At 29.3% G+C, this 23,056-nt stretch overlaps 1 protein-coding gene across 4 annotated transcripts in view; it reads left to right on the top strand.

Annotated features, from left to right (window-relative positions):
• Positions 1-23,056, top strand: part of LOC129960092 (uncharacterized) — a 118,773-nt gene that overhangs the window by 46,133 nt on the left and 49,584 nt on the right. For all 4 annotated transcript variants that reach the window (XM_056073212.1, XM_056073203.1, XM_056073230.1 and 1 more), the window contains exon 2: positions 8,852-12,557. In XM_056073212.1, the coding sequence (XP_055929187.1) occupies positions 11,839-12,557 (719 nt within the window). In that variant the 5' untranslated portion in view covers positions 8,852-11,838. The remainder of the gene's footprint in view (positions 1-8,851; positions 12,558-23,056) is intronic.

Genomic DNA, 23,056 nt, shown 5'->3' with positions numbered 1-23,056 from the left:
CGGACACGACATCATCATCAACGAACATGAAAGATTCGTATATAGAAAAATAATAATTCAGATATAAATTATTATTATTATATTATTTATATCTTATACAAGTAAAATCTTTTACAAGATAAGTATCTTATGCAAGATAAAGCACAAGATATAGTATTATACATTTGTATCTTATATAAGTTATTATTTATTAATATTATATATTCAGATATAAATTATTATTATTATATTATTTATATCTTATTATTATTATACAAAATGTAAGGGATTTTAAATCCCATAGCATGATTTTTTCTGTCACTCATTCTAGATGTGTTGAACACTTATTTTATGAGACAACTTCGATATAATACGGAATAAATTAATCGCTTTATAGGAGGTTGAATGCATTTGTGAGCAACAAAAATGCAATTTTATATGAATTATTGAAAATTCTTAACATCGGCAAATTTCTTGAAGAAATTTCGTAGAAATTCCATAGGAACCATTTGTTTCGGAAGTGGTTGAAACTATTATGATATATTATATCTCAAATACATGAAAAAGACCGAGAAGAAGCTTTCAAAGAAAGATTAACAATAAACAAGCATCACGATAACCGTTAGATGTCATAAAAAAAGTCGTCATTAAAAAGTTTAAAATTTTTAGTTGAAACTTTTTTGATTAGTTAAATTTTGATGGCTAATCAAAGCCCCATCACAAATAACTAAGTAGCTCAAATAAGAATGATATCTGTAGCCATTCTCTCCAATTCACGGTATGCACAAAAAGAAAATGACTCATTAAAATGCCTATAAATTCAAAGAATATAATATTACACACCACACGTCAACACCAACTTAGCAAATATCGAAACTAGTATCTAAAATAGGAATGGTATCTGTGGCCATACTATCCAACTCACGGCATGCAAAGAAAGAAAATTATATGTTAAAATACCTATAAATTCAAAGAATATAATATGATGCACCACACATCAACACCAACTTAATTCATTTCATGCCTTTACATCCAGAAAACTACCGATTTGTATTACATTTTATGGTCGTTTACTGTAACCGACACCTCGATTAAAATCTTGCCACAGCCTCATCATAAATTAAATATCCTTGAGAGGTCGGTAGAAAATCATTGAACCTGTCCCCGGTTCTTTCTTTTTTATCTTTCCGAACAATCGGCACCGAAAGCGATACTTGCAAAGAAAATAAACTAGGTCGTTTCATAATCTTAGATGAGGAGGATAAAAAAGAAAGAAAGAGAGAGAGAGAAGTAAAAATATCAGGTGTGTTCCGTCGAGTCGGTTAAGGAATTCGTTACCACGCCCTTGACATTCAAAACCTTCTTGTCGAGAATAACGTAGTTCTGCTGCAGAAATCGTTCCGCAACGAATTTCTCACGTGCAACAAAGAGTGAATATTAATGAAAGGTTGGCGATTCTTCAGCGGAATGGATCGTGAGATTGGGAAGTACAAGTAAAAATTGCATTAGCTATCCTGGCCATTAAAAGAGACGCATTGTTTTATACTAAATTTCATTCTGTTTTTTCGCCTGGAGCCCATTTGGGTGAAATATCGAGGCATTTTCTTTTGTAATGGAGGAATGGTTCTTAGAGGGCAACAGTCGCGGGATTGGGCTTCTTATAATGTGGTAGTTGATAGATGAGACACTTCGGTTAGTATCATTTTATTCTGTAAGATGATTAATTCGGCACAATTTATTCTCAGCAAAATTTCGGCATCCAATCTTTCTGATAATTTAATGGTTAATGAAGCATTATTTATAATATTGCAAGGAAACCACCTACATAAGATGGAGTATGGAAATGTTTACATCTGAAGGAAGCCCTCCGTCGAACTAGTTAAAAATATATATGAATTCGGGACGTCTAATCACTTTAGGTGCACAACATAATTTGAAAAAGAGAATTCATTTTATTTTTAGTTAAAATTGGCGGTTTTATAAGTTAATTTTTAATTTAATTCCAAATCATCTTTTTTTTTTTAATCTGAGTTATATTTTTGTATGTAAAATCCGGTGCAGTTTTTTTTTCCAAACTAGGTCCAGTTTTTTAATTCGAGATCTGTGGGTTACAATCGCAATTCCAGAATGTTCGATCACTTTAGATATACCAAATTCCGTGGAACAATTTAATTTACCTCTTTAAGGAAGCAATTTTTCGATATGCCCCTACAAACAGATATTTGATGAAATGTAGAAACCTGCTTTCATGTAACTTGTTGAATTTAGCATTTTAATGTTTGATATATTTAAAAAATAGTAGGTATAATTAATATAGTGAAAATAATAAAAAATATATCAAGAAAAGAACATTGAAAATTGTTATTTTATGGTATCTTCCCTTAATAAAATATATTTATGCGTTACGTATATTTATTTCTTACACAACTAATGCTAAACTGAAGGGGGGGGGGGAATTACGTTTGACTTTCATGTCAGTTAAGAGATGATAATTTACAGGGATATATCATATTTTGTTGATCGCCATTCAATCCCGAATTTCATTTTATGATGGAGTTTTAAAATTATCCAATGAATATGAACCGCATGATAATAAACATAATCGCATTAAGTGCACACATGCTGTAAAATAATGACATTTTTCTATTATTTTCATATTTATTATTATTATTTTCTTTTTTTTACTTATTACGTGTTGAAAAAATAAAATACTTATAATTTTTTTTTTTAATCTGCGATTTTTTCGTTGCTCTGAAAAAAGCAAAATCGTAGATTTTGATGAAATCTTTTAAAAAAAATATCCACTTATTAAACTGAAATCGAATTATTTAGGAGTTGGAATTAATTTTAATTATAAAAAAAATTCCACGTAAAATATAGATATAACTAAATTATTTATTTAATAAGCCATTGCTAAATATCTGTAACTATATATTTCCAAAATAATTCATGAAACATAAAAAATTAAAAATTATTAATAAAATTTTCCTTCTGTGTTAAAATGTCTCCTTTAAAAAACATTTCGCGGAGAAATTCTAATAACATTCTATTTATAAATTATCACCTTGTCCTCATTAATTGAAAGAAAATGACTAATACTGAGACGAATTGAAAGTATCTATAAAAATATAAGAAACAAACAAAAATCTTGGTATTAATAGATATCGTACGCTAGAGAAGAAATTTATGACAGAAAAGAAAAAAAAAATAATTCTCTTTGAGCCAACTTACAAAATGTAACCGTGAGAATGATAAATATTATTCGCATGTCATCTAATTGCATATCGTTTAATGCTATTCTGCGATGTCATATTCTATTTACATGGCATCACAGAATGATTGTTCTATTATCTATAAATTGTGCTATGTGCCATCAATGATGAAAAAAAATCATTCAAAATCCTCTATGCGGAAGACCATCGTATTTACCAAATTTGGTACGTAATAACCTCTTGGGTAATAGACACTCATAAGTACAGAATCTTTCAAAATTTTATTTAAACTTTTAACAATTAATCATTTTTTTTACGTTTTCTTTTAAAAAATTTGGAACATATTATTGCACATAAACCATTTTTACTCCCTCTTAAAATTGAAAAAGTAAGATTTTTAGCAGTTCTAATTTTATTTCCAAGCAATTATTTTATCTAATATCAAAAAAAATTAATTTAACTCACAACAATACTTTTCATTGCTCTAATTTCTGTATTTATTCTCATGTTCGTTGTCAATGTATGACATTTTTTGTGCACTTTTCTCTGTGCTATAAGCAATAGATCAGGCTTTTAAAAAAATAGAGAAATAAAGCCTTAAATATTATAAGAAAACGATGTTTCAGACTAAAATATCGTTTTTCCTTTAAATCTCCCCCCCCCCTCCTGCAATATGTATGATATTTTCCAAACTTAAATCGTCACAATGCATTTAAAATGGATCATCTGAGTATTTTGTAATTAAATGCAATAGCAGTTCTGTGTTTACAATTTAATGCATACTATACATATAATGAAGAACTATTCCATAACAATATTTCAAGCAAGTGATATAATTTTTTTTGAGTCTACATTCTTTTTTATTGGTGATAAAAAAAGAGAAAGAAATGCGTGTAAATACGACTGTCGATTATTCTTAAACGAAAGTTAATTTATTACTTGCGTGTCTCTTTGTTGACCCTCTACACGTTAGATTGTTTAATTCTAGAACTGAACTGAATTTAACAAAGATGTACTTTGGAGAATGGGGATACTCGCCTTGTTGAGGTGTTTTTTTAAAAAATTATTATAAGAAATTTTATTAATAAAATTGAAGTGAGACTTTGTATTTACTCGTTTTAACATGAGAAAATATTAGTGCACAAAAGTAATTTTTACATTTGTTTAAATTTCAGTTTTTAAACTTTTGCTATATTTTGTAAAAAAAAAAAAAAAAACTATTTTTGTATAATTTTTGACAATATTTTCATTGCTGCAAGGAAATTCAAACCCTTTTCAATATTTCATCAAATATTTATTCACTACACTTTCTTTCATTTCTAAAAGCTGTAGAAGAATTATTCTGTTTATCGTCTACCTAAGAAATTAAAAGACAGAATTAGTTTATCCATATAGATACGTTTCTAATGGCATTATGATGTCGTAGGATTTGCCTCCATTAGGAGAATTTGTGCAAATAAATAGAACACGTAAAGCTTTAAAATCAGACAGCTTTAATGTATATTTTAATTCGATATTAGAAATACTCTGATGGGGCAATTATGAATATAAGTTTATGCATAAAAGATTAGTTGAAATTTAACACAGCTAATATTTCCGATTAGCCATCTACTCAATTAAATGTGGCTACTAGAAAATTAGGAAAATCAAGAATTCTTGTATAAAAAAACGCAGATATATTAAATATTTTTTATTCCTATATATATATCATCATATTACTACTAAAACAAAACTAGGATTCACTCTCCGTTAAAAATAGTGCCTATTAATTTGAAGCATTAGTAAAATAATTTTTATCTAGCCTCAGAATCACACTTTTAAAAACTGTGATGATAATCTTTGTAGAATATCGAAGAATTAAACTTGATTCAGACATGAACTCATAGCACCGTAGAATGCAAATATTGTAGAATATGAACATTAAAGAATAAAACTTTATCTAAATAAATATTGCCAAAATAAAAATTAAAAAGCTTGAAAAAAAATTAAGCATTTAATTTTTGTTTTTAAAGCAGACGATTTTTAAAACTTATTGGGAAGAAAAATGTGAAAGATTAAAATTCTAGATACAAAAGTGCAAATAAACGAGAAAAATAATTAATTAATATTCTATTAAGAATTAATTTAAAAAGACACCGAATACTTTTAAAATTATAAATTTCAATTAGATATCATTTTGGTTGCGATCTTAGAGTTTATTAAGCATTTGGTTAAACAAAATAGTTAATGTAAAAAAGAATGTTTGTCCTAAGTTGTGTTTTTGGCAGTAGTCTGAAGATTTTTTGTTGTTGTTGTTGGGTGTAGCCTAATTATTCCAAGATTTTCTGAATTTCTGTGAAAACTGAATTCTAAAAAGAGCTCAATCGTAGAAAAAAGAATTCTTAAAAAGAAAGTTCTTCCAAGTATCCATTAGGGTCCTGAATTTGCTGTCAAATAGGCGGTGGTTACAAAATGAAACGGAATAAATTAACTCCAAAGTTACAAATACATAAGGCAATAGTTGCTATTATTCTACATTTAAATGTTTTCGGGTTTTTTTCCTTGCTGGAACAGGTTTACAATTCCAGAGAACTGTCAAATCGATATGGTTGAAATCTGCAGAAGTTTAAAAGAAATCTTTTATAATTAGTGATGAAAATCTTATATTACACTAATATTTTCCGGTCCATTAATATTTTATAACTAGTGGACTTAATGAAATACACAATGATTTTTCATTCTTCGCTTTTGAAACAATGCTAAGACGTATTTTTAACGGATCTGCATTTAATTATCAGGTGGCAATAAATACAAAATTCATTTAAAAACCTCATGATCTTTTTAAGTGAATTTCGTATTCGTTTCTCTTTTTTTTCGTATTCTTTTTCTCATATAGCAGGTATTCTATCCTCCGCTTACTTACCTATATTCACAAAGATGAATTGCGATTTGAGAAAACCCAGATAGAGTATAGTCTCTCAGCATTTTCTCTATCCTTCTTAATAAAGTGTACTTCCCCCTCTTCCTGTATAAAATTCTGAACCTTGGCCAAAGGTGGGAACTACAAGAATGCTCAGATATTTATATTTAGAATCCCGCACATAAGCGGTTTATTCTTTGTAGCATAGTAAAGAAAACCGAGTATATATTAGAAACCTTTTTTTTCCAACTGAATAAAAAAAATGTCACACAACTACAATTTCAATAACAAATTAACATGCCATATTTCATTTATCTAAAGCATTGGATTTTTGAATTATCATGCATAGAAGCATGAGAAAACCGACAGACAGACAGTCCTTTTAGACAGACAGACAGACAGTTCTGATTTAAAATTAGATCCTTAATAAAGGTTTACACATTCGATTTTAAAACTTTGTACCAAATTTTATTCATATATCTCTTAATGTTTTGTAATTATCATTTCAATGACACGCGGATAGCCAGATAGTGATCGAATTTCGTTCGAAATTCGATATAAATCTACAAATTTGATGCAATGACAATATTCCAATTTTTCTTCCATCTAAATCAAAGCGCTTCTGAATTATAGTGTTCACAGAGCAATAGAGAGACAGACATAACTGCAAAAATATGCTTTTCAAATTCATTGAGGTCTAAAACGTTCGAATTTTTTGAAAATGACAATTCTTTTTCTTTGTTTCTCGGATACTTCATTTGCGAGAAAGTACTAGAGCGGGTAGTCACCCCAAAACTTCCTCGCATACTCTTTAATAAAGGGTTTATACCCCTCCCCCAAACCCCCGGGGGGGCACCTCGAAATGAGGATGAGATGCTTCCTGCATGGTGGTTGGATCTCGCCACCCAGCAGGGTACACTAATAGGTGAGGGATCTGACTCCTCCCATCGATGACGAGACGTACTTCCTTCAGGGAGGGTTGTACCTTGGCCGGTGATGGTCCTTAGGACTCAACCACAGTCCCCGCCAATGTTGCTGTTTCGGCGGTCCGGTCATTCAGTTTGTATGGTTTAAATCCGTGTGCCTTCGTGGCGGGTCGGAGAGTCAGTCAAATACCAAATATTGATCTTTGGCATGAATCTAGCATTTGAATTTATCGTGCATTCTTTGACGATATTTTTTAGGAATTACTTATTGACATGTGGTTGATACACAAGTATTAGAAAATCAATATGGATTTGGACACCTTCTTTCTGGCCGATTGATACTAAAATTTGACATAGAATATAACTATAATCCCATAATTTCAGTTTTAAGTCATTGTATTTTCCAGTTATTTCATTTACGTTCATTCAAAAATGCAAGCTGGTAGATGGTCAGTTCGTATATGAATTTGGTTCCAAATTTTATACGGATTTGCATTTAAATGCTTAATTAGTTTACCAAATTTCCTTTATCTAATTCCTTACGTTTTGTAGTTATCGTGTTAACTTGTATTAAGGCAGTCGGAGAGACAGACAACTTCCTTCGAAATTCCATAGAAATCTACAAACGCTATATTCAGTCAATATTCTAAATTTCTTCCATTTAGTTCAAAGTGTTCTTCAGTTATCTTGTTTAAAAACAGACTTGATTCTTTATATATATATATATATATATATATATATATATATATATATATATATATATATATATATATATATATATATATATATATATATATATATATATATATATATATATATATATATATATATATATATATATATATATATATATATATATATCTATATATATATATTGGATATGAAACGGAAGATTGGTCAGAATCTCGAATTCAAATTTTTTCACGAGCACATTGCTTTCTCCTTACATATTTCGTAGACGAGAAAGGAAAAAAAAAAGGTAGTTGCATGCCACTATTGAACAAAGTCATCGACTTCAAAATTGTTGACATAACTCTTCGTTCTAAAAAACGCAATGCTTAAACGATTTTCTAATAAAATAAAGCTTACATTATTTCATTTTTGATTAATATACCAAAAATAGTTAAAAAAGACGTTAAGCATAAAAAAAGTTAGAAACTAATCACAAGATTATTCGAAATTACGTTATAATCTTATAGGAGAGTTTTTTTTAAAGGAACCATACTTTTCAAGCACTTAAAATGCACAAATAAATTATTTCGAACATATTCATTTATAAACTGTAAAATGACACGTGTATAACTCATTCAAAGAAATTAAAGGAATAATTTTCTAAATTAATTTTAATTTCAAACATAACTTTGAGAACCATACATAAAATCTATGGGCTAAATTCGAATAACATTCTAATTTTGAATTCTAAATTTGTAACATTCTAATTTTTTTATTTGTATTTACTTGTTAAAATTCTTTAAAAAAATAATTTTATTTCCATGATGTCTTCCTGTATTATTTCTTAATTAACTTTACTGAGAATCGTTTATTTGATTTAAGGCAGTTTCTGTAATATTTCGTGAAACTTTAGAAACTGTTTTCTAAATTATTACAAATTCTTTAATATAGAAACAAAACTTATTTAGTCAAGAATCATTTCTGTTTATGTATTTATTCATAAACAAATCAACTGTATCACAGTTTTTCATCTGCACTTGCACTGTAACAAACTCTTTCAGAAAATTGCACCAGAAACAATCATGCTATCTATCTTCTAACTTTACACGATTTCGTGGTCATTATTTATGTATACCTTACTATTATGCCTTCTCTCTTTACAGGTTCAGCTAGAAAAGACACAGATGGTCCTGATACGTAAAGAATTCTAAAGCATTCCAGCATCTTTCCGAAGCACTCATCAACACACCCACTAAGTTACAACTAATTCTTACCACGGAACAAATGTACCGCTCTCGGTAAATCAAAAGCTGGAAGAAAAGCAAGGATGCGCAGACAAACATCTCGCCCATTGACTTCTGACCCAGCCGCACCTTTTATGAATCCTCCCATCGCTATGTGGAATCTGTATCAAACCCAATGTAGCAATGGAATTCAACTACTTGGCAAAGAACAAGTCATGAATGATTCGCTTTCAACAAGTCACGAAAGAGTTCGCGATATGAGTAGTTGGTGGTAGATTCGGATTCTTCGAATAGTCATGTTTATTGAAGTGGCAGAAATTTTTTTGTGTTTAATAACGAATGGTAAATATCGCTAAAATTCGTTAAAAGCATTGTTTGCAAAAAAGGGAAAAATGTTATAAATAAAAAGATATATGCTTACATTCTATGCTATCTATTTCTTTACTTTCTCCAGTTTATAATATTTTACAAATCTTCAAATAATTAAATAAACATCTGTATGACAGCCAGAACATTAAAAATTATCCATAGAACTCTTCATCAACAACAAGATTATTTTCTATAGTTTTGCGAGGGAGGAATCATTTATTGGTGATATCATACCATATATATCTTTCTTTAGGTGGAATATTAAACAGCATTTTTATCTAATCCTGTTTGCAAAACAATTACAACTAGAGACCTATATCATTTTAGCTCAACGAATAAGAAAGCAAACAAAATGTAGAGAATAAGAATAATTCAATTAAAAATCCTATTAACATTAGCCCTTTGACAGTTTAATCGTCATTTGTAGTTGAATAATAGTGACAACGAACAGAAACCCTGTTTGTAGAAATAAGTCAATTATGGCGCTTTAAGGCTTTGAAGAATCAAACGCTCTTCAACAACAAGAACTGCAGTACATTATTGTTCTACTCTGTTATCTGAAACGCTTTTATCGTCTCTGCCCGCCTCTCCCAAGATTTAAAGCTTGAGAGATAGATGCACTTAATAGCGATGCGGAGGGTTGCCTTTTACATTTTGCGTTCTTACGTTAAGGGTCAGCGATAAATTCGGAAGCAGGAGCGTCTGAGGCACTTCGTCCCGCCCACCTATTTCAGGACAATATCCTCGACGCTTCTAATGCTAGTTGTTTGCTAGCCATTTTTATTTTTCATTTATTTTTTCCTCTTGATCTCAGAGATACTGTGAAACACGTTGTTATTACAGTGCCAGTTCCTTTACTTCAAAGAAAAGGATCCAAGTATTATTCTGGCCTGAATTTTTAGTTTAGTTCGAATTTTAAAGAAACACTCAAGGAAGAAGATTCCAAGAATTTTTTTTTTTTTTTGCTAGAGGAAGTAAAGTACCCAGCTGTTTTCCTGAACAAGGTATCGTTATCCAACTCCTCTTAGAAATGTGACTACTTTTCAAAGACGTCAATTTCTAAAAATAGTTCGACAGCTCTTGAATATACATTTCAAGTTGTGAGAGTTCTTTTTATTCCACAAATGGCAGGAAAAAGATCGCACTCGAGTGAGTCTTTAGAAGAGGATTTCAGAGATGGATAGATCGTATAAGGAAGCACCAGCAATTGTGTTATTCAACGTAGCATCTCTAAGGCAAAAGGAATTTTGCTTCAGAAATGTTTGAATTTTAACAGGATATTCTTCAGTTCTTTGCCAAGAACAATTCACCATTGCACTGTCTGAAATGCTGCTTATTTACTTAATATTCGGTGATACCGTCTTATGTGCGTTCGTGAAGAATTACAGGTCTTCTTTTCTTAACTAATTCCAAAGGATTCTGCATTTTAAAATCCTGATCCTGTGCAATCGTGTCCTTTTACTTTTGTCTTTATAAATGGCTGAAGGACTTCTAATAATCTCAGGATTCTGAAACACAACAAACCGTGAAGAACAATATAAATGCCTCAACACAAAAGCACTCTGCCATAGTTCTATGAAGCACTTTAAATGCGTCATTTCGAAGATGTGACTGAAGAATCTGTATGATACACTTTTACTAAAGATTTCATGCTTCACTGTCCATATTCAGGTAGCCTTCAGCCAATTGGATAAGCTGAAGCCCTAGAATTCAGCACTCCGGCTTAGTAAAGCTTCGAAGAAGATTTATAATAGAAGCCGTACATACGCGAGAAAGGTTAGGCGTGCAGCGGCGCTTTGGTCCTGAGCACATAAAAAGACTGAGGAACGTGCTACTTTCGATTCACTTAACCAACCCTGCTTCGTGACGGTTGAGAAACGTGATCTCATCTGCCTTTCAGTTCGTCAAACTGGCTCATCGAGTGTATGTGTGTATATTTCATCTCCCCCCCCCCTTTAGAGCTTTTACTTTCAGAATAAGTGGAACTTCAAAGTTTTTGACATCCTACCGTTTTGGACCGTCAATCCGTTCTGCACGATCTGACTACTTGCAGTGAAGTTTCTCCTCTTTATTTTTGCTGATAACCCGTAACACGCTGTGACACCAGCTGTCCTATTACGTTAGTACGTCTTTTGATTGATGTGATATGGAAATGGATATTAGTGTCATTGCTACCGTAAAGGAATAAATAAACATTTGAAGATAGCTGATGAATTTTGTTGATTCACGAGGAAATTCGCAGCTGCAGATTATTCCTAGCTCTGAAAAGTACAATATGTCATCAGGTGTGAATAATTTATCATGAGAGCTTTTATCTGATGTTATGTTTTCCTTCATAGCAATCAGTTAATTAAATTAATAATTTTTTGCATAAATGATAAGATATGCTTAAATGAAATGTAATTTTTTTTTTCCTCTTATGGGTAAAAAAACAAATGTGAGACGATATAATTGTATTTGTTCGTGTTGTCTTCATTAACGATCATTAGCATCTTCAACCAATGTATTATGCATGAATCATTGCCTTCGCTAACAGTATGTCAACAGTGAGTATTGAACCATCAACTTCTCCAACGCCGTCTTCCCATAAACTGAATGGTAGCATCAATCAAAGGCTCAACATTAGCACCATTAGTACACCATCTAACAAACAACACCACGGTATAAATACAGGTCCTACATCAAAGATAGGACATAGTTCTACACCTTTGCACGTTAACCCCCAAAATGCGAGCATCATGGGACCACCATCAACTGGCGTGGCTAATATTACCTTGAACAGCAATGCGACTACCAAACCATTGCTGGACATTTCTAGGACCAGCATACATCCTGGATCTGTTTTGGATACCAGCAGAAGGACGCCAAACATCACACTTAAAGAAACAATCACAAGTGATGATGACGATCGACATGGGATATACCAAATGTTGGCTTCTCTTGCACTTCTTTGTGTTCTGAGTCTCCTGATGTCATTTCTAGCATTGTTCTTCCTTCAAAAACTTGGACCCATGATGAGTGCCGTGCAAACACTTGAGCCTCCGATTTCCGAAAAAATATCAGTGAAATCTAATTATGTGACAAAAGCGCCACCAAAAAGAATAGTAGTAACTTCGGAAGAATACGTAACGGTCTATCAGGTGTCGGTAGCTTTGAGTACTCTGACTATATCACTCGACCTTTGTTGTCTTTTTGTGTGCTGTATACAGTTTCTGTTCGCCATCAAACTTTTGAAGACACCACAGGGAGACGAGAGGTGAGTGCTCTTTTGTATATTTCAAGCTTTTTGTTCCATCTTTAGCAATTATTTGCTAAAATTAAACTAGAATCTATATTAAGAAATAGTGTTTGGTAATTGCATATATTACAGAAATTATACCATCATTTTTTTATATAGCTTTGCCTCCTGGAATCATATGGGTTCAGCTTCGGGGTTTTTTTTGTAGTAAAATATATGGATAAGAAAGCGTTTCTTTGCAAGAAATATATTCTTTTATGTTATATTGAAAGAGAGCGAATAAGATATGTATAATAGCTTGCAATCGAATCAGTTTGCGCTATTTCTCAGTCTGCTGGTGTTGTTACCATACGACAAACTCCTCATACCATTTAATATATAATTGCAGAATATCTTTAGTTGTGCTATGACGACATGTCTTTTTTCCTTCTGTAAGAAGCGCAATGGATTCAAAAATTAAATGAAAACTGCACTTTTAGCGTCTCACATGACCGTTAATTGATTTTATTATTAAAAATTTTATTTTATCATGTTTAAGACTTTCGTTTTCTTTTCGCATAGATTTGTATCAAAAATGATGTAACAAAAATTACTATACTTTTAATGATGGGTAAAGGAGGATGCTTAATGAATTCGATAAGAATAATATTTAAAATTTAATAAAAATAATATTTTAAAAGTATTTTAATAAGTGATAATTTTTATAATTCTGCAATAATTATAATTCTTGGGTGTTCTATTTATTAAAGAATTGAAATTGGAGTTTAATTGAAATATTTTTACCTAATTCAATATAAGTGACCTCAAAATAGCGTGATAAAAGAGATTAATGAGATCCATCTACCGATATCGTTTAATGTCTTGCTATAATGTAATTGAGCAGACAGTAAAGAAAAAAATGTTTAAAAAAAGAAATAAATTTGCGTGGGTTTAATTGTTGAATTTTATACGAATTCAAATTCATCTCTACTAATAATAAAGATTAATGTTTGTGTGTGTGTGTGAATGTTGACGTTCAACAGGTCAAACTATTTGACCTACAAATACCAAATATGGCATCTTATATCTTTGCATGGTGGGGATGGCATCATTAAATCTTTGCATGGTGGAAATGTAAGCCTCGGACAGCGATTTTTTTTTAATTTTAATTAATTACAAATTTAGCTGAATTTTGTCATTTTTTTTAAATAACTTTCGAACATGTCGTCATTCAAAAATGAGTCTTATAACTTTTAAAATTGAAGAATGGTTTTTTTAATTACGCGAATTTCATAGTAGTATAAATTTTTGCTCAATTTTGGTAATCTTTTAAAAACATTTCTTCATTTAATTTCCAACAGTAGATCATCTAAATTTCAAACCATATTCATAGTTTCATCAACTGTCTGATCACGTGATCTTCTTCCATTGTTGAAAGTTAAAGAAAGATTTTGTTTATTGTCTGTATAGTATACAAGATGTAAAAAAAGGTAAAATTACAATATCTGAACATTTATGAAATAGATGAACCACACATTTACATTTTTAATAGCACCATGATATCATTTTTCTGTCTGGTTTCCATTAGAAAGTCTCATGTATATAATGAGCGGAACATATGTAAGACACATTTTTAATGTCTAGCAATTTCACGGTATCGTGAATATGAAATTAAATTTAAACCATTTAATTGAATGAAGTAAAGATAATTAATATTCCCGCTGAACCAGTTGGTTGCCAAAGTGATTAGCAGTTAATAAAAAGATTTGAGAAGCAAAAAGATTTAAGGAGATTTGAATCTCAATTCCGAAACATCATAGTATAATGTTTAAACATGAGTTGTTTGTCTTAATACTATTTTTAAAATTTAGTCTTTATTATTACAATGTACATATAACAAATGCATTTCATACCGTTCAAACGCGCATGCGTGTAAATGTAATTACCAAAACAATTTTCAATATTTTTAGAATATTTTCATTAATACACATTGAGAATATTTTATCATTTAACATATATAAAATATAATTTGACTATTCAAAGACAAATTTATTACTTTTTCATATGGAAATATATAAATGTTGGGAAGAACAGACACCCGATTTCCTGGATTTTTATTACATGTACATTATTAAGATGATTCAAAAGCTGAACCAAAAAAATATTTTCTTTAAAATGAATCAAAGCAATGACTCACGTAGTTCTGTACCAACACTGACTATTATATTTATAAACTTCACTTTAATTATATCTGCGCATTACATTAAATAAAATTTAGATAGTAGTTTTTAATTTTACCTTTAACTATTATATATGTATTTTTTCGTTCTAATGAAACAAAATTTTACTTTATGTTTACATTTCATGTCATTTCTTTAACTTCAGTAATAGTAAAATCTACTAAAATGCAAACTTTATTTACATTTGCCTTTAATTTAAGCTCATTAAAAAGTGATTCGCTGTAGCGTTACAGCAAATTCAAAATTACAGAGTATAAAGGAAAAATTCCCCAGCTCTTCGTACTATTAAAACTCGAATCACGATTCGGTCGCCGAGAGAGCCGGCTGACCCAGCACAGTGACTTCCTTCAAGGTCAGCACGTGGGCCAATGACCAACTTTCGCCTTTTGAAAAAGGGTAATTTTGACTTTCTCTGCAGAAGAGAAGGTAGAAGCATTTAATTTCCGTATATTCGGTGTGTTTTTTGTTTGTTTGTTTGTTTTTTTCCCGCGTAAAAACGAATTTCCGAATTCTTGTGTGCTTTCAACAGTAAATTCCGGATGTTCTTACCGGTGTTAAGGAATTTAAAAAAACTATTTCTATCTTTTTTGAGTGGAGTCAATTCACACTCACGTGATATATGTAAAAGAACATATCGCCAATTTATCTCCGTGTAGTAACTTTTATTTGTTGTTCATTTAAAGTTTTTGCTGTTAAGTTAAGTTTGCTGCATTTTGTTAATAACAAAATGAATAATTGTTATTCATTTTGCTTCATATTTTCTTCGATAATACAGTCTTACCTCTTTAGTCCCATTCGTGGGGCTACTCCAAAAAGGTTTTATTTAACTATTTTCAGTTTAAAGTGTCATAATCTCCCAAAAATATGGCTGATATCAATGCAGAGGATAAAGGAAAGCGCCCTATTAGAGGACGTGCATTAAGAAATGCATTTAAATTGCTGAAACTTTATTTATTGCACAAAATATTATAAAATTATATTAAATATAATAAATATTATATAGAAATAAATACTATAAAATATACTTCAAAATCTAAGTAGCAGCTTGCTATTTAATTCACACTAAGGTCACTGATATATATATATATATAGCGCCCCCATTCGCCTTACTGAAAACTCCAGATTTATATAAGGTCTGGATTAGCAAAATGGTAAATACTAGAAAGGCCATTATACTTACTTTAGAGGCCATTATACTTAATTTGATGATAGAAGTCTAATTTTAAATAAATCATAATCCTTATAATTCATGATTATGCTTATTTCAGAAAATAATCATAAAATTTTCAATATTAAAAAAAAATCAGATTTCATTTTCTTTTTAGATAATTGTATACGTAACACTAAATCACGGCGTATTTATTAAATTAATCCTTTTTTAATAAAAACTTCCGTGATTAAGAATATACGATGCAGGCAGTAGCTTTTATAATTTTATATAATTTTTGCAAATCTTGCACTACTACTTCAATGGTCTTTACTTTTTTTTCCTTTAAAAAAAATTGATGGATGAGAAAATTCTTGAAATTCATCTAAAGGTATTTCTAATTTATGTTAAATTAATAGAAAATTTTTGAGAAAGAAATTGAAAAATGAATGCTACACGTTAGCCTTTGTTCTTATTCATATAAAAACTATGCAAACATGAAATATTGATGGAATATTTTATGCCAATTTTTAATATATATTACATTTATAACCTATTATGATATTTGCTATAATATAACGTTTGCACACGATTTTTCCAACAATTTAGGTATTAATTTAATTATTTGTCTTCAGAAAAAACATATAAAGAGTTTCTTAGCATTCAAACACAGCTGTTTACAAAAAGAAATGTTCTTTCTTCTAAAAATTTCAACTTAACTTCTTTCAGGTTTGGAAATTTCAAATTTCTGCAAATTAAATTTGCATCCGATTATTCACTAGAGATTTAAAATTCTGCACAGTTCAGTGTTACAATGTATATTTTATTTGTAAAAGTTAATGATCAGTAAGTTGATTAATATGAATTAAATTTTGATTTATCATAAAAGCATCATATGATAATGAAAATTTATCCATTAATGAATTGTGAAAAATAATGGAGACGAGAAAAAAAAGTGTAATAAAATATAAGCAAGTTTATTGCTTTTAGTCATTTAGTAAAGGGGATAAAATTATTTTTTTTTAATCAATATCCTTCAGACAGAAATTGGGAAGACTTGCGACACAAAAAACAAAGAAAGATATTACGAAATTAAGCCAAAAGGAATATAAAAATATTGAGTTCTATAAAAATTAAAATTATTTATGTCAATAATAAGACGAATGTATGAATGTACTGGTGTTTTACAAATCAAAGCTGTTGATTTAGATACGAAATTCGGTGCATATGTACTTTCAAGGAAGTACATCTCGAAGCAATTTTTAAAATTTTTTAATTAATTAACCCTTTCTAGGGCCGTGAGAAGTATGCTTCCTACAAAATTTATCGATCTTTGTATGAAATTATGTAGGTTGGCATAAGTTCTGACACATTTTTTTAGTAAGACAGAAACTTAGATGCTTCAGTTCTTTATCTCAGACAAAATGATGTGTCTGGATTTGTTACTTAATTATTAATTAATTAATCAAATTAAATTTATCTAATAAGTTAAATGAATCCCTTTTCTTATTCTAATTTCAAGCCTAAAAATATTTAAACATAATATGACCAGAAAAAAATAATCCTTTAAAAGGTTAAAAATTAAGAAAAATTTTGGTTTTTCTAGCGATAACTTCCTAAAATATTACAGCAAAAAAAATTTAACGTCATCTTAAATTTCAAAAAAGTATCTTTTAGGTGATACCAATTATTCTGCAGCATATTTTTTTCTGTTTTTAATCCATTAAAAAAATATTTTAGTATACAACAATAATTAATTCCATTTTTAAATTGAAAGTTCTGATCATCTGCATTGCTGCTACTAATAGTTCAAGGTTTTCAATAGCTTATTTCCCATTTTTGATGATCAATTTATGAAGATATGATTTTTTTTTCAGTGTTGAGTAGGTTTCAGTATAAAAATTTTTTTAAATTATTTTTTAAAATCCTTTATATTTACAATTAAGGTTTAACTTCAAAATCAAGCAGTGTTGAATTAAAAAAATACCTCCATTTTTTTTAAAGACTGTTATTCTTTTCTGTGATATAACTGAATGCATAAAGTCTTCTGCTAAAAAATTAAGGAAATGCATTCCACAATGAACATTATGGTGTAAGGCTTTTAAAACAGTTTACGAATTACAGATCTAATTATTATGAGTCACAGATCTAGCAAAGTAAGAAATTAAGACTAAATTACAAAAAATATTTAACTGAAATTTTTAGCAGCGAATAATCTCGACGAACCAACTGGTTCCAAAAACGACTAATTTTACAAATATGATTACATTTTCCCTGTTTTCAATGTCTCAAGCTTTGCTTTGATTTAAAAAAAAATTCTTAAAGTGTATTTCTATTATTTTAATAAAAGCGTGTTTTTTTAAAAAAAAATTTGTATTTTAATTCTAATTCAAATAAATAAAATTTGTTTTCACCTTTTAAAGCAAAACTTAGCATTGGCTGTTTTAATTAATTACTGATCATATGAATGAGAATTTTCACACGACCTTAATGTGCGAAGTTGGGCAAATGAGGACGAAAAGCACTCTTACAAGTTCAAAGGTCTTAATGTGGGCTGTCATCCGCAATCCAAGTATTAGGCATGAACTTTTATTCGTGTTTTCACGCAAAGTGGTTCGCCCACGCTTTGGGGCGGTCGATTCCTCTAATTTCCTCTCGATTTTTACTTTTATTTTAGTATTCTTTTCCTACTTATTTCAGGACATTTTTGGAGCTTTTCGGAAAACAGTCATTATGCAGTTTGCACTAGAGCGCAAAATGGATAATGACATTTGAAAAAACTAATTTTGCCGAAACCTGGAGCAGCTCAGTGTACGAGTTCTTTGTTTTATCAATGATTTTATCTCTAGTTTCTCATTTTCTAAGGTGAGGGATGGTTCTCTTTTTTTGAGGGAACAAGGTATAATTCAAGTAAGGTAACTTTTTGTTTGTAGAGAAACATTCCACATTTCTGAATTTTCTAAATTTTTTTAAGAAATAAGCTCTTTGATTCGCAACAGCTGTTACATGACTACAAGAACTTATTTTTAAATAGTTTTTAAAAATTAGCTTTGAAAGCTCAACTTTAAGCGGAATATTTTTGGCAATACCTTATCTTGGATGAAAACATTTATTTCTTCAAAAAACGTTCTTATACTCGAAATTTGTTAAAGGAATTCAGAAAATTATGTGCAAACTTTCTGAAAAATAGCTTTTTATATTTTTTTTATCCTACAAGCGTTTTTATTATGTTCCAAGACTTGAATTCAGAAAGAAAAAAAAAAAAAAGACTTTCCACATGATGCGAAATTTTCTTTAATTATAAAATCCTGTTTATAAATAAGCAAACCTCTAAGTTTCCGCTTTTTCTGAAGAGAAATACTCATGTTCTTTCATTTGAGAACTCTATAACAACCAGTATAACTAATTAACAAATTCAAATGTAACAGTTTTTAAATAATTTAAGTAAAACATGTGACAGCTTGTAATCTATTTAAAAATTAATTCCAGGTATAGTAAATAAATATCAAAAAGAAAAGAAAAGGAGTGAACTTTTGCGAATGTTTCTAAAGTAAGATCTTTTATTTTAAAAGAAAACTCACAAAATCAAGCAGCTGTTGTAAATTCATCATCTAACTCAGTTTCAATTACAATCTCTACTAATAATACAGAGAAGAATGTGTGCCAGATTTTCTATCTATTATCGGTCTGTAGGTCAGACAGTCTGACCTAGAGCTACCAACTTTGGCACAAATAAACTTTGGAGGATGGGAATATGCACTTCGGAACGATTTTTTAAAATTTTAATTAATTAAAAGTGAAATGAAATGTTGGTATTTTTCCAGAATAACTTCCGAAAGAATAAAACAATTTCAACACCATTTTAAAATTCAAAAAATTATTTTTCTAATACCAAATAATTTTTTTGATAATTTTTAAAAATATTTTTAATACAATGTTCAACAACAATTTTCATTGTTGCAATTAAATTCAAATCGTTTTCCTTGTTTCATCAAATATTTAATCGTGCAATTTTCTTCCATTTTTAAAAGCAAAGCAAAATTTTTTTTTATTCCTTATGTAAAGTTCATAGATGTTAAAGTGAAGTTATATCATCGCTAAAGTTGGAAGATCGACAAATCGTGCAGATACGATTTTAATAACATTATGATGTCGTAAATTATTATTCTATTTGGATGCTTCATGTGCACAACGAACATAATGAGCGTAAAGTTATTAAAATATCATGGCTTTAATTTTATCAAAATTTGATACTGAAAAATGTATCATTGAAATAGTCATGAATATCAAGTTATTCATAAAAGATTTAATTAAAATTTTACTCAATAGCAGTATTTCAGGTGAACTAGCTGGCTGCCAGAAGTGGCTAATTAAATTATAAATAGTTATTTGAATACTTAAATAAATGTACATAAAGCAGAAATTGTATCAGAAAAAAGGAAAATTGTTGGTTTTCCTTGCTTTATAGATTGCTTTATCCAAATTTAAAATGTATTTAAAATTATTCAACTGTAGAAAAGAATGATGTGATATGCTTTAAATGTTTCGGGAAAAATTAAATTTGAATCCATTTTGCATTTTGAAAAAACAGCATAAAAATGAAGTTTTCTTAAAAAATTTGCAGTTACTTGATATGCGCAGTTAAAGTTGTCACGTGACTGTAACGTCGTGTGAAATTATACTTCGTGAATGAATTTACACGAATATTTGCTTAGTGTCCAATATATCTTGGATTTTGCAATGCTTTGTAATATTTATATTCTTTGTAGTAAATTCGTAATAAATTTACAAAATCCTAATGTTTCTAATATTGGTTCTTAAAAAATGTTTTTAATTGAATTAATGTCAGTACAAAACTGCAATTTATTAATGAAAATATGGAAGTTTGTGGGGTTGTTAAGGGGTTCAGTAAAATGTTCGAATTAGTGTAACAGTTATTTATTTATAGGTTACGTTACACACAAACAAATTACACATAAAAATTTGAAATAAATTCTATAAGAGCATGTATCGAAGCATACAACACATGTCGTCACCTGACCTGAACTGAGTCATAGCGCCACTAGGCTTCAGAGGGCGCTGTCTCTGACATCATTAGTCAGTTATGGTTAGTATTACAAGAGCGGCTACCAGTTACATTAAAAAAAAATTATGTACTAAATTTTCATGTTACGAAAGTTATAAAATTTGCGTTCTATCTTATTTTATAATTGGTGTATCGGAATACTTAATATACTGCAGTATTTAGAACAAAATTAGAGCTTTGCTTTTGAATCTATATAATAATAATGCGTTGCAAAAATTCAATAAAATTGAAAAATCGTTGAATGTAAAATGTGATTCTCCTAATCGAATTTTTCTTTTTAAATATTTCAGAGAGTAATTTTTTTTATCCTTCATTAATTCTAACATAAAAAGGGCGTTGACTCAAAACTCCACACACTAAACTCCATTAATATATACATCGGGAGGGCCCAAAGCAGATAACAAACCAAAAATAGATAGGGCGTTTATAGTTTTCAAAGTTACGCCTTGACAGAAAGATTACCCGTAAACTAACGGTATTGTTATGAGAACTCTCTGCATAATATATTAGGATTTTTTTTATTTTATAGTTGAAACACAGTTTTCAATACTGATATCTAATATGGCTTCTACATCTAATATTATCTGGTACTCCTTTTCTTTTTATAAATTACAATTGCTTTTGACATTTAGATTATAATGGAAAGAAAATGCCTTTTTAATATTATTTTAAATATGTTAAGAAGTTGAAAACTTCAAAATAAATCATTGTGTCTTTCATAAAGTATAGAGATCGAATATATTTATCCTAGAATATATATATAATGCATTATAAAACTTTTTTTTAATTCCCAGATTTTATGTTAAAATATATATTAAATAAATGATTTAGAACACAAACCGTCCACTTGTAATTTTATGTTTTAGGATATGAAAAGAATTTTTATTAACTTTTATGTTTTTCTTTAAATTTTTTTCCTGACTTTAATTTATTTAATACTAGCCGCCTTTGGCGATCAGCCGGTTCGCCAATTTTAATGTTCGTTAAAATTTTAATAATTAAATATTTTATGCAATTCCTACTTTAATAGCTTCTTCATCAAAATATTTCAAAACTTCAAATTTTGATAGTCATATAATTCACTCATAATATTATAAAGGCCTTCAGTCATGACGTAATATGTATCGCTCTAATTCTCTGTTAGCTCCCATAGAATTTATGCTTTAAATTTAAGTGGAAATGATTAATTTGCAATTAATAATATGATAATATTTTTTTACTGAAACAAAGTTTTTTTTTTTTTTTTTTTTTTTTTTGTTAATATGATTACTGAAAACAGTCACTGAGCGTTTAAACTTTATGAGCAGTAAAGAATATCTTTCTTAATTTATGTAATATTTCAAGAATTTGTCAACAAAATTTTCTCAGATTCATCATGAGCAGATCGATTCATTAATAATGTTTAATTTTAAATGCATCAAACACTAAGAAAATAAAACGAATCGTTTAAAATAATCATTTGAAAACAGGTTAAAAAAAACTACTTAAAAAACAATGTACCTAAAACTATAAACATATACAAAGAATATATAACATAAATACAATTTAATTACAAAAGCATGCAACTAATCTAAAAATAATTTAAATAAAGAATCATCCGTTGATAATATTGTCAACAATCAGAACACAATGCGCATGCGTGAATTTCTCTACGCCAGTTGGAGTAACGCTTTGCAGATTATACATTTTTAATTTCCTTTATTCTGTGTTATTTTAATTCAAAAGTACTTCAGAATGAATCTGAAACATGGATTAATTAACAATGTTTAATTTTAAATGCATAAAACATTAAAAAAATAAAAAGAATCGTTTGAAATAATCGGCCGAAAAATATTAACTCTGGCCTCATTACTGTTGGGAAAAAAAAACTTAAGCCTTACTCATTTGGCGTTGGGGAAAATGAAAAGAGTTTTTCGCGGGAAAGTTAGTTTTTAATTAATAATTAAAATTCTAATTAAAAATTCAAAAAAGGGACCCCAGGTTCACATTCCCGACCTCTAAGGTATACACGTACCAAATTGGGTAGCTGTAGGTCAAATGGTCTTTTCTGTAGAGCGCCAACACA

The sequence above is a fragment of the Argiope bruennichi genome, chromosome 2, assembly GCF_947563725.1.
Source record: "Argiope bruennichi chromosome 2, qqArgBrue1.1, whole genome shotgun sequence".
In the NCBI taxonomy this organism is placed as follows: Eukaryota; Metazoa; Arthropoda; class Arachnida; order Araneae; family Araneidae; genus Argiope; species Argiope bruennichi.
This window is presented reverse-complemented; position numbering and strand designations above follow the sequence as displayed.